Source organism: Chiloscyllium plagiosum, unplaced genomic scaffold (genome assembly GCF_037043375.1).
Source record: "Chiloscyllium plagiosum isolate Xiang-an unplaced genomic scaffold, Cpla_swu_hap1 HiC_scaffold_4, whole genome shotgun sequence".
NCBI classification, from domain to species: domain Eukaryota; kingdom Metazoa; phylum Chordata; class Chondrichthyes; order Orectolobiformes; family Hemiscylliidae; genus Chiloscyllium; species Chiloscyllium plagiosum.
The window spans coordinates 132,678,908-132,692,837 of NW_028270142.1; the positions used below are offsets into that span (position 1 = coordinate 132,678,908).

At 37.5% G+C, this 13,930-nt stretch overlaps 1 protein-coding gene across 2 annotated transcripts in view; it reads right to left on the reverse strand.

The window, feature by feature from the left end:
* Positions 1-13,930, reverse strand: part of LOC122548766 (piezo-type mechanosensitive ion channel component 2) — a 782,240-nt gene that overhangs the window by 196,304 nt on the left and 572,006 nt on the right. For both annotated transcript variants that reach the window (XM_087986703.1, XM_087986702.1), the window contains exons 18-20: positions 9,017-9,153; positions 5,035-5,198; positions 3,378-3,554 (exon numbers count right to left, since the gene is read on the reverse strand). In XM_087986703.1, coding sequence (XP_087842829.1) covers positions 3,378-3,554; positions 5,035-5,198; positions 9,017-9,153 — 478 coding nt within the window. The remainder of the gene's footprint in view (positions 1-3,377; positions 3,555-5,034; positions 5,199-9,016; positions 9,154-13,930) is intronic.

The following is a 13,930-nucleotide window of genomic DNA, read 5'->3' on the forward strand; positions in this document are numbered from 1 at the left end:
AAGGCGTTTGGTGGTGTAAGAAATAGATTGAAATGGACTGTAGTATTGAGTTTTTGCATATTTAGAGTCAATGTGACATAATATATATATACTGAAGAGTAATAGTGTTTGGGGTGTCACGGTGGCTCAGTGGTTAGCACTATTGCCTCACAGCACCAGGGATCCAGGTTTGATTCCAGCTTCGGGTGGAGTTTGCACATTCTCCCCATGTCTGCATGGGTTTCCTCTGGGTGCTCCAGTTTCCTCCCACAGTCCAAAGATGTGCAGGTCAGATGCACAAAGTGTTAGGTGTATTAGACAGAGGGAAATGGGTCTGCGTGGGGTACTCTTCAGAGGGTCAGTGTTGACTTGTTGGGCCAAAGGGTCTGTTTCCACACTGTAGGGAATCTAATCTAAAGATTTTTAAAAATGAAACCATCTTTGTGCATTGATGGTTTTTTTTTAAGGGGGCAAATGTGACTATATTTTGGCTTTAAGAGGTATACTTTGTCCTTTTTGTTATGACGAGATCTCGAGTCAGAAGTACCAAGCTGTCTTCTCCAAGCAAATAAAGTAAGGGGCTTGTGAAGCTTTGGGTTTTTTGTAAAGTTGGAACAAAAGAAGCAGCACGAAGGGATTGGGTTCAGCTCCCACAGAATCAGGATCTTAGTTTAACTTTCTATAGTTGTTGAGGTTTGGAAGCTGCTGTACATCTCACCCTGCTATAGCAAAATGCTTGAGTTTCTTGCTCTCAGATTTTTTTTGATGTTTCTTTCCTCCTGGACTGGAAAATTAAATGTGAGACAATCTGTTTTAATGAATTTGCCTTTACCAAGGGTGTGTTTAAAGGATATTGCTATGTTGGAGCAGTTGTCAAATAATATATTATTCTATTAAGTGTTCCAGTAGAGTTAAGTTACTCCAATTCTTCTCTTCTTTGCTTTAAGCCTGGTAACTTGCATCCAGGACACATCATCTTCCATTTGCCTTTAAAAATTAGAAAAGGCTAAGATCTATGCTATTTTCTTAATATTTTTAGTGGGTTTGGTGCGGCCCAAAACAAATAGACATATCAAATTGGTAGTTTCCAATCCTTGGTACTGCTCCAGAATCCAAAGAATTTTGGAAAAGTACAACCAATGTATCTACTACCTCTGTGACTACCTCTTCTGGAATCTTGGTTGCAAGCCATCAAGGGCCAGGGGACCTATTAGCCTTTAGCTTCATTAGTTTGTCAATTACTATTCTTTAGTGATGATGGTGGTACTTAACTCATCCACCATTGCACCATGTATGTTCCACTGCAAAAACTGATGCAAAGTATCTGTTTAATTCCTCTGCCATTCCAATCTTCCATATAACTGTCTCCCCAGATTCTAAGGGACCTATGCTCACTTTGATCTCTCTTTTCATTTTTATATAGTTAAAAAAGCTCTAAAAAGCTCTAGTTTCCCCCTGTTGTTTATTTGCTTTGCCTTTATTATCTTTCTAATCCTCTTTAATAGTTTCTGAATTTATCTCAGTCTTTGGGGCTATCACTGACATTAGTGTCTTTATATGCTTTCTTTCAACTTATTACTTTCCTTCTTTCCACATGATACATTGCACACACTTGCAACTCTTTGCTTTCTCTTCTGACAGGGGAATACTATGCAAAGATCTAGGGAGAGGCAGAAAGCCAAATTCTGGGATCAAGTTAGCCACTTTGTTAGAAAGTGACAGTAAGATGGCTTACTGGGAAGGAAATCTTCTTCCAGGAGGTAGCAGACATTAGCAGTAACAGGTGGTGGAAATGTAAGCCTTTTGGGCAAAGGTGCTTTATAGACTCTCCTGTATTGACTGTCAAACAAACCGACCCAAATCGAACCCAGAAATGGATGGGATCACTTCAAGCTGCAAACCAGTTGCCACTTTGTTTTGAGCTTAATCACACTCACTTCCTTTCTGGCCATTAAAAGTTTGGTTAATATTGCAACATATATTCTAGAATGTTCTGCAGAAAAGAATGAACATATAATGTGGCATATTCATAAATCTGTATACTCTGGCAATGTAATATATATTTGCTTTAAGACAGAGTCTATTCTATCTGTTAAGAGAAGATAAGATGAATAATTGAAGTAAAAGAAAGTGCGAGAAAATTGATAAAGAAAAGGGTTGTGAGTTTGGGATTGTGTTGTTCTAGTAAAGAATCAACATAGAGACAAAGGCTTCCTTCTGTGGTGTGAGCTTCAACAGTTGTAAAATTTTTGGATAATTTCCCAATGATTTTTCAGGAGACATGATGAAATTTTTAGCAAAGATAATTTAGTGTATTGCTAACCTTCACAGAAAGAAAATCAGTTCCATACCAATCAACTTAAATAAAAACCTTTTCCACAGCAATAATATGATGTCAGAGGCCTGGAGAGGCTGAAGGTCAGATTTTTGTTCCTCAATGAACAGAAAATCTAATCAATACAATCAATCTGATTGAACAGTAGCCTCTAGTAGTCCCAGCAAAACTAGAACTCTGTACTTGGATGCTGCTGAGTCTGCAAAGATGGGAACAGCGATTGTTGAAGAATCCTGGATAAAGGTATTTCCTGGGCTTTAAGAGCATGAAGGGACTAGGCAAACTAAAGAGTGATGTGTGAGGGGTTGGGTGGTGGGTTCTGAAGGCTAAGTGGGGAAAAACAAAGAGTGGGGGACGGAAGTGTGCCCCCAATGTGCAAAGTATACCCAGAAACAGCTTTTTCAATATAGTTGTAAAGAAACAGCCTAATTAAACAGGATTAATTAGTACGATTAATTGGGCAATTATGGCCTCAAAGATCTCATGACAGGCAGCCAAGGGGATGCTTATCTGGATTATGGGAAATATGGGGAGCGGGTTGGAGTGGACAGGAAGGTGGTAGATCAATCACCCAACATACTTTACGTATCCTTCTGCTGAAAACATGTCCAGCTGCAGGCCGTAAACCAATACCTTGAGGAAGATCTTTTACTGTCCTTTCATTCCATATATTTCTAGGTTTGGAATGTACTTGCTGAAAGTGCGGTAGAGGCAGGTTCATGTGAGGCATTCAAGACAGCATTGGATGGTTATTTAAATTGAAACAATGTGCAGGTTTATGGGAAAATAACAGAAGTTTGTGGCACTAAGTCAAAATGTTCAGAAAGCCAGTGTATACACGATGGGCTGCATGGTGTTCCTTCTACATCATAACAATTCTCTGTTTCTGTGATTCAGGAGTGCATTTTAAATAAATAAGAAATGGAGATGTAGATAATGGATAAGGCCAAAGACTGAGTATTCTGTGGATATAAAATTTTGCATTCATAAGAACATATTGCAGGTAATAATGAACAATCGAAATTATAGGAACATAATGAAAAATAATAAATATTGTACTCACAGTTGTACAGTTAGAAGAGTGGTTGGAAGGCTGAACAGAAGATAGTTGATACAACATTTTACACACAATGATTATACAGGTCATGACTGTGCAGATACTTGATGCCAGTGGGCGTAATTTGACATAAGGTAAAGCAAAGGCCCATGAAATTAAGAAAACGTAATTCAACAAGGAAACCTGCAGAAGAAGTACACTTGTATTAGCTTTTCACATTGTAGTGATGCAAAACTAATTTTGGGATGAGAAACAAGTTAATTGGAGATCCTTTTGAGAAGAGAAGCCACAAGAACATTCTCTCAGCAAGGTGGTTATGCATATAGTAAGCCTGGACTAGAGGCAGGGACATTAAGTCAGAATATGTTGTCAAAATATCAGTAAACCTATTGGAATTTGCTGTTATTTATGCACCAATGGTATGGGTGATAAATAGATACACTATTTAATATGACTATCCAAAAGTTTTTTGTTTCAGTTGTGTTGCTCATCATTAGCTTTTCAAAGTAGACAATTTTTTTCTTCCTAAATATTCAATGTTGTCAAGTACAGGCATATAGCAAAAATAATAGATTTGTTACGTATTTGTAATCTAGGGATATAAATTCAAATCGTACCATAGCAGCTAGGAAAGTTAATTTCCTAGATAATTTTTAATTAAGTTAAAATGTGGAATAAAGAGCTATGATGATAAATAGTGATGATGAAACTCTTGAATTTGTTGTAAAAGTCCATTGAGACCACTTTAAGGAAGAAAATCTGTTATCCTTTTCCATTCTACCTATATTTAAGAACATATGACTAGGAGAAAGTAATTTGATCTATTTTAATAATGCGCTAATTGGCTAATCATCGCATCTAGTACTGAAAATTAACTATCACAAGTGTGGAGGTTCATTCTTTCAGGTTTTGAATATTTTGTTAAATGATTTTGAATATTACAATTTAGTTTCATTTTACTTTCTCTTTTTCATTGACTTCTTTCCCTCCTTTTATTTCACTTTCTGTGCCTGATTTGACATTGATTTCAACCCTACTAATTCATCTTTCATGTTAATTCTTCCAATATTTATTTTCTAATCCTTAAATTAGTTACGGAAATAACTTGCGGAGTATTCGCCTCATCAGGTTCCAGATGTTTTGACTTTCTTGCAGCACCATTATTGGCTTTCTGTTTCAGAAACTTTTTCTTTTGTAGAGCAGAAGGTACACAAACAGATCTAATCATTGGCAGATATGATTAGGTAGATGTCTTTCCAGAGCAAATACTGGTGCTAAATTTTAGCTCCAATTCTTGGCCAGTAAAGTCCCAAAGTGGGTAAACAGAACTAACAAATCACTCTACTATACAAAGAAAATTTCTGCAGTGCAATCATGGCATTTGTTAAAACATTAGGTGTGAGGTAGTGAGATTAGCGGTGGATTGCTGTAGCAAAAAGAAACAGCGTAGGCAGGATGTACAAAATGGCCACCCTTTGAACTGAGAAAATTTACAATTCCATGTACTATTTAATTTGATATTTTACTAATTTTGTAGTAAAGTGGAAACATATCAATCTAATGTCAGTTTTGTGGGGCATAAATGACTAGGAAATGATTAGGCTCTTGAATGGCACAGAGGAATGTAAAAGCCATATACACGTTGTTCTGTTTTTACACTAACCTCTTTTAATGTAATCCAAATGATGTAAAAGGATACAATTTTGATTATGTGCAGCTCTAAGATCCACCAAGCCATAACTTGCAGTTTGTGGAAAGTCTCCATAAATTTCAGAAACAGCACGGTTAGTCGATCAATTACGAGATGCCATTTATTATTTTTGTCCTCTAAATAGGATAGAAGAAAACTGTTTCATTAAATATATGAACAATGTAAAGCAGCCATGTCAGTTTACCAATTACTTTTATCTCAAACCACATAATATTTGAATGAAAGTTCTCTTACAAAAACTCAGTTAGGAACTTGCCAAAAGAGAAGAAAAATTGGAGAAAGAACCATTATGGATGTTATTAGGGAGCCTTAAATTGAGAACTCTCCCTCTATATTGATCTGGGGAATAGTTTATGGTATTTGATACCCCAAAGTAGTGTACAGAATGGAAACAAAAATAACATTCTTACAATAACAAAACTGTAGCCTTCAATTTCTTTTGGGTCAGATGCACACATTTCATATGCCAGCTGATAACTACATGTGACTTCTGAAACTTCCAGTCCCAGCTCAGACCATCAGCTTCTATCATAGTTTGATCAGGATTAATTGACCAGGTTGATAACGGATCTCAAGAAAAGGACTTTGTGAAATGTCTATGAGAAGACTTTGTTTTAGAATAGCTTATAGTAGAGTCCACAAGGGGACAGGCAATTCTGGATTTGATGTGTTATGAGGTAGCTTTAATTAGGAAGCTTAATGTGAGGGAACAACGATAGGGCAGTGACCACAATATGATAGAATTGCATGCAGTTTGTGAGGTAGAAGCTGGAATCAGATGTAACGGTATTGTAACTGAGTAAATGTAACTAGAAAGACATCAGGGAGGAGCTGGCCAGAGTGGATTGGAAGGGCAGCCTAGCAGAGAAGATAGTAGAGTACCAATGGCAGATGTTTCTGGAGGTAATTCAGAAGGCACAGCAGAAATTTATCCCAAGAACAAGTGATCGAGGAAACCTTGGCTGACAAGGAAAATCAGGGACAGCATAAAAGCAAAAGAAAAAGTATATAATGTGGTGAAGACTAGTGGGAAGCCAGAAGACTGGGAAGCCTTTTAAATCCAGTGCAGGACAATGAAGAAAAGCGGAAATAAGAGCGGAGAAGATGAAATGAGAGTAAGCTAGCTAGTGATGTAAGATTGCAAGAAATTTTTTGGATATGTAAAAGGTGAGAAAGAGGCAAATGTGGACATCAGACTATTGTAAAATGAGGTTGGAGAAGTAGTAATGGAAAACAAAGAAATGGCAGAGGAACTGAATAGAAACTTTGTATGTCCTCACAGTGGAATATATCAGTAGCATACCAGGACTTCAAGAGAATCAGGGGACAGAAGTGAGTGTAGTGCCATCACTAAGGAGATTGTGCTGGGGAAGCTGGAAGATCTGAAAGTGGATAAATGTTGTGAAGGAGACAGCTGAGGAAATTGTGAAGGCATTGGTTGTGATCTTTCAGGAATCACTGGAGTCAGGAATAGCTCCAGTCGACTGAAAAAATAGTGAATACAACACCATTGTTTAAGAAGGGAGGGAGGCCAAAGATGGGAAATTAAAAGCTGTTTGGCCTGACCTCTGTTGTTGGTAGGATTTTACGGTCCAATATGAAGGATAAGATTGCAGAGTACTCAGACGTGCATGGTTTAATGGGACGGCGTCAGCATAGCTTCATCAAAGGACGGTCAGACCTGACAAATCTTCTTAGAATTCTTTGAGGAGGTAATAATCAAGTTTGCCAAAGGAGACTCATTGGACCTGATCTATTTGGATTTCTCAAGGCTTTTGACAAATTGCCATATAGGAGGCTGATAAATAAGATAAGAGTCCATGGTTTTAGGTGCAAAGTACTAGTATGGGTAGAAGATTAGCTGACTGACAGGAGGCACAGAGTGGGGATAAGTAGGTCGTATTCAAGGTGGCAGCTGATGACTAGTGGAGTTCCACAGAGGTCAGTGTTGGGATCACAACCATTCATGTTATACAGTAATGATCTAGACAAAGGAACTGTTATTGAAAGGTTTGCTGATAACACAAAAATAGGTGGAGGGATAGGCAGTGTTGAGACAAAGACGAGGCTGCAGAAAGTTGTGGACACACTAGGAGACTGGGCCAAGAAGTGGCAGATGGAACACAATGTGAGCAAGTGTACTTTCGTTGGAAGAAAAGAGGCTTATTTTCTAAATGGGAAAGTGCTTTGGAAATCTGCGCTAAAACAGGACTTAGAGTTCCAGTTCAGGATTCTCTTAAAATTAACATACAGGTTCGGTTGGTAGTTAGGAAAGCAATGTTAACATTCATTTCAAGAGGATTAGAATACAAGGGCAGGATGTACTGAAGAGACTGTACAAGGCTCTGGTCAGACCATATTTGTAATATTATGAACAGTTTAGGGTCTCTAGTTAAGGAAGGATTATTAGTCTTGGAGGGAATACAGAGGAGGGTCACAAGAATGATGCCAGGAATGAAGGGCTTGTCATATGAGGAGCAGTTGAAGGTCTGTCCTTAATGGATTTTAGATCATTGAAACTTACAGAATACTGAGAGGCCTGGATAAAGTGGATATTGATATGTTTCCAATAGTACAAACTCAGGACACAGCCTCAGACCTAAAGGACCACCCTTTAGAACTGAGATGAAGAGGCATTTCTTTAGCCAGACAGTGGTGAATTTTGCGAACCATTGCCACAGAAGGCTGTGGAGGCAAATGGCAAAGCAGACTCTGGTCCAATGGCCTAATTTGGCTCCCACATCTTATAGACTTATGGTCCTCACAAACCTTTTGTGGACTTGCATTTGAAGCATCAGGGAATTTATTTAACAAGGACTATAAAAGGATATTGGAATTTTTTTATGAAGGTATTTTTTGGTAGTCACATGTCTTAAATAATGAGTCACGTGATGATTGTTTACTTGGAGGTGCATGTCTAGGTTTATGACTATCAAGTTTTCATGTTAGCTTTGGATATAGTTCAAAGTTTGTGCAAAGATTTGTAGCTCGGGTGCTCGTTGTTGTGGTTCTGTTCGCCGAGCTGGAAGTTTTTGTTGCAAACGTTTCGTCCCCTGGCTAGGCGACATCATCAGTGCTTGGGAGCCTCCTGCGAAGCGCTTTTTTGATGTTTCCTCCGGTGTTTATAGTGGTCTGTCCCTGCCGCTTCCGGTTGTCAACCGGAAGTGGCAGGGACAGACCACTATAAACACCGGAGGAAACATCAAAAAAGCGCTTCGCAGGAGGCTCCCAAGCACTGATGATGTCGCCTAGCCAGGGGACGAAACGTTTGCAACAAAAACTTGGATATAGTTTGCAGAAGTTGAGTGAGTTGTTGTGGTGCAGAACTAGTATCCCTATCACTGGACAAGAAGATCTGTGTTCAAGTCTAACTTGTTCTGGCAATGTCTTGTAACACATTTGAAGACATAAATTGAAAATATCTTTGGAGTAGTTTGTAGTCAGCCTGTCAAACAAAGGGAGGCCAGGTCTCAGATGTTTGAAAAAACCTTTTTGTTGTGAATCCAGCATGAAACCTGATTGTTGTTTTGAAGAGCAATTGGGAAGACTTCTCAACATTGCATTTCCTAAGCAGTCTGTGGGTTGCAAAGTATTCGTTCAGTGACATCTTTTTTTGTGCATTAGCACATTAGGCTGACGGACATATGAACATATCAAACATTACCCTTTATTGTTTTCAAGAACTGAGACTTACTGGACAAAAGTGATTCTTATTTAAACAAAGTAAATTTCTGCAGAGAAATCTATTTCTTTCCCTTTATCTGATGTGTGTGTGTCAGTTGTAACAATACCAATTAACTAACAATGTATCAGAATCTGAACTTATTTATGAACAGATTCAACAGGAATAGCTGCTAAGAGTCTTTTCAAGCTACTTGGAGATCAAAGAATGCTGTTGTACCTCAACAAAAAAGATAACTGAAAAATAAATCACCTGTGGGGTCTTCGTATTCTTCGTTGTCTTCTTCACCTTCCTCTGGCTGTTTACCCTCCACTCTTTCCTCTTTTTGAGCACTGGTATTAATGTTCATCATACCAATGTCTGGAAGACTTCCATCCTGATTTACTAACCTGTTGGCATGTTATTAAGCCAGTTAGTAACACTTTAACCAGCATGTTGTGCCCCTATTAATAGGTGCAGACATTTCTCATCACAGAATTACAACCATTTTATGATATCATTTGACATAAGTCTTTCCATATGATCATGTCTATATCAGAAAGTTAGAATTTTAGAATAACTGATTTATGAAACAACTATCAAAAGCAGGTGCATATTAAACATGGTGCTTCAATTCACAGCCTGCAGTTTGTTGTTTTTATGAGTCATGCTTAAACTTGACATTTTCCATGGGGAGAAAACTGTCAGAGTTTAAGTTGAGAACATGAAATGATAACATATGAGAGCAAGCATTTCATGTCTTTGGAAGACTTACGCATTCTGGCGATTTGATATGTATTGCTTGATTCTGTACAGAGTAATTCACATAGGAAGAAAAAGAGGATGAGTACAGAGACCTTATGGAAGAAAATCATTTAAATAAGAGATTTGCATCAAGCCAGACAAAGTTTATTATCTTTAATACTTTGTTAACTGTTTGTCTCTGCATTGTATTCTTTTGGCACAACAGCATTTTCTGCAATAAAGCAACATGCATTCCTGATTAGGATAGTACATGCAACATTCATAATTAATTGCTTATTTTACAAAACATATCACATTCAAATATTAATGGTCATTCCATCTTTTAGAAATGCTTAAAATTATGATGCCTTCAATTTATTTTGGAGATGCATTCAAAAGTTAACATTTGCTTCTGCTTGCTTTGTTGGAAGCAAATTAAAACTAAAAAAAACTTCCTATCCATTTGTAGTTGTGTTTGCATATCTTACAAAGTGAAAAATGCATTTGCATGCTTTGGAAAATATGGATCATGCATTTTCTCTATAAATGTTACATGATAGCATAGTGATTTAATATTTACACGTAACAAATTTCCTTGCAAACACTAAGAATAAGTGCTTATGGATGATCTATATTGGCAAGGTGTATTGGTAATCAAGATATTTTACAATAATCACTCATTTTAATGATGAATTGAATGTGAGCACCAGATTAGCAAGCACATGGAAGATGGCAATATATATTCCATTAGTCTCCATCTCATTAACTGATTGTAAAACGATGGTGCAATACAGGTTTAAGATTTTGAGCAACAGATGTAGAAGAATTATGACGAAAATCATATTTAAGCAGCCTACAGTAATAATCTGAAATTCAATGGCTATGAAGTCAGTTGATGTGGAAACAATCAATGAATTCAAAAGGAAATAGGACAGGTATTCAAAGGAAATAGACTTACAGATTTATGGGAGCTGACTGTGGGAGTGGCACTGACTGCTCCATGAGAGCCAACATTAACCTAATAGACCACTTTCTGTGCAGTATATAACTCTAAAGTCTGAACTTTTGAAGAGTCGAGTGGCTATATAAATTTTAAGAGATGATGGGCTGAATTCCTATTCCCCTATCCTCAACTCCTCCCAGCATTCCTCCTCCCCTACTCTATTTGCTTATTTAGGAAAATGTTGCATGTAGCAAGCCTATATCCTACACCCCACCTGGATGGCTCTATTGGGGGGTGGGGGGTAGGCATCTCATAGCTCCCATGATTTTCACAGAGTCTGACAAGCTTCTTCATGACACATCATTCACTCTTTCAGAAGAGTCTTCATGAACTATGTTTTGGATTCAGGAAAATTTTAAAAGCTAAGTTCAAAAGCATTTTTATTCATGCTTCCCATGCCCTCTCAATGTTAACTATGTGCCACCTCCACTACCCTTTAATGCATCCATGTCAACACATGATCCTTCCATGCTAATTCATCCAATGTGCACAAGGAACTAAACCAAGGAACCATATAGCAACAATGATATTTATAAAAATGTCAAGAAAAATAATCCATTCATAATTCTTTGGCATCAACTGGTGTTCCTAGAAGCCTACCTAACCATCAATTAAACAGACCATTAAAGTATCAATGTCAGGAGCTTTAAGTGCACCATACTGTTTAATACAGTGAAAACAAATATTGCAACATTGACAAAAAACATCACAGAAAAAAATCTTATCATAACTACATAAATGTGGCGGTCAAGAAAAGTAAATACATCTGCCCACTCGAATAAACATTCAGGAGTCTTGGCTCTCAGCAAAGAATGCATAATTTTTAATGGTTTTTGTCTCATTCTCAATAGTTTTATACATGCAAATATGATTATAGGGCTCCATTATATTGGATGAATGGAGAAAGAAGGTTCATGAGTTGGAGTGGTGTCTTGGCAGGGACGAGGTGGGGGGGGGGAGGGTTGCAGAGGGTACAGAGGCATGAGCTGGCATTGAGCTAATGTGGGGCAATGATGCATGGAGATAGCCTGGGATTGGATGAGAAAGTTAGGGCGAGATAGCCAAAAATGTAACCAAACAAATGGAACAAAGTTCCAGAGAGATGAAGCAGGCATCTTAACATCCTGCTTCAGACCTTATCTGCTGCTATGGCTGTATATGGGGTCAGCGGACCTGACTCTGACCCACATCTACCATTCTGGGGTACAGATATTGCCACTGTCTTCTACCAAGTGACTGTGTTCAACCAAGAAATTTCCCAATTCCAGGGATCCACCACAGTAGCGAAATACCACTGTTACTGCTATTCTGTGTAGGTTTCTCTTTTAAAATGTGATACATAAAATTCTCAAACAAATGCTGTTAAAGGTTGTTAGGCTTTTATTAACAGTGAGTCATTGTGGAGTTGGAAGCAAAGCATATCCTGAATTCACATTCAGAAGCAACTTTGGTTTTGTGAAGGAAGGGCAAGATTTCAATGCATTAGCACAACAGTTGTTCTGGATTTCTTTGATTTGAATTGCCAACCAACAGCTACTTCTCATAGAATCCCTACAATGTGGAAGCAGGCTATTCAGTCTATTAAGTCTGCACTGACACTCTGAAGACTATCTCACCCAGACCCATGCCCAAATTCTGCATTTCACATGGCTAATTCACTTAACCTACAGATCCCTGAGCACTATGGGGAATTTAGCATGGTAAATCCACCTAACCTGGAAGTCGTTGGACTGTGGGAGGAAACTGTAGCACCCTGATGAAACCCATGCAGATAGAACATGCAACTTGATACTGATCGTCACCTGAGAATGGAATTGAACCCAAATTACTAGTTCTGTGCTAACCACTGAGCCATATGTTGCTGTGTTGTTGTCAAGTTTTCTCATGTAAACTTTTACTTCCTCAACTCCCCTCTTAGTCTTCTACCTCTTAACTTAAATTATGTCCTCTGGTTACTGCCCCCTCTACTAATGGGAAAAAAAGCCTTCCTAATCACCCTATCAATGTACCTCATAATCTTATAAATCTCTATGAGGTCACCTCTCAATTTTTGTTGCTCAAGGATAACAATCCCAGCTTCTCCAATTTTTATTTATAACTCAGACTCTCCAGCTCAGCAGCATCCTGGCAAATATCCTCTGCACCCTCTCTAGTGCAATCTAGTGAGGTGACAGAAATGCACTCAGCATTCCAGATCTGACCTTACCAATATTTTCTGCAGTTCCAGTGAAACCTTCCTAATCTTGCATTCTATGCCTCAGCTGATGAAGGTAAGTATCCCATATATCTTCTTAACCACTTTGTCCTACAGTTTATAGTACAATTCAATGTTTAATTAGCCCTTGTCAACTGCATTGCCTCATATATATGTGACAATTAGATTGACAACTACATTTAAAAACTGCCCCATCACAAAAAAAACCTATTTCCATTTAAATTGTTTCTGTTGAATTTGAGTATTGCTGAGAAAAGACGTTTTATTGAAATTTTCCATTTTGGAGTCATCAGGATAATTTGCAAGAATACTAATACAGCAGAATACTAATATTTATAATGCATGAGAGGAGAGTGCTGATTGGTTGACAAGTGAACCTCTAATTTGTAGAGGCATTGCAATGGAGAATTCAACCATTAGTACTGATTGACAGTGACTGCCAGGCTTTATTAAAACTTGAGACCAAGCAGATTGACTCTGATTGGTCAGGGCATTCAGCAGTGAAATTGCTGTTACCAGTTTTGCTGAGATGAAATGGGTGCAATTTATGTTCCTTCTATCTGTTAGGTCTTAAAATTAAGCCCTAGGAAAGTGGGACTAACCTTATGTAAAAAATAAAAATTCCAGGTCAGCAATTATTTAAGCCACTTTTATGGATTCATTGCACACATGTTATGTGGTTCACTGCATATTACCAGTTGTTTTGAGAGTTACAATGGACAAGTAACTAATCTGAGAAGTGAATAATTCGAATATATGTCAAGATAGCTTGGTTTCAGTTGTTGTCAAGAATTAATTCTACTTCAAGAATTTTTTCTGCAGGAAGATCCATTTGATTGTCAATTCTTATTTGATATGCTTTTAAATATGTATCTCCCTTAAAGGTGCTAAATAAATTAACAGTTTATTGCCATTAGAGTTATTTGTTATTTGTTTATTTTTTAAATACTGTATTTCAAAATAAATGAGTTATGTTTTGAAATTCAAATATGATATTGGTTTGTGGATTTAAGCATAAACAAAACACCATAGACAAGTTCTGATGTCAAAGTACAACTGTTTTAGTAATGTACAGAAGTTAGAAAATACTAACTAGGCAAGATATTAATATCTGAAAACATACTAGTCATATTGTTGATAATTATTTGAAGTGTCAGTGGGAGAACACTTTAGGGCCAGTGATCATAATTCTATTAGCTTTAAAATAGTTACAAAAAAAGATAGA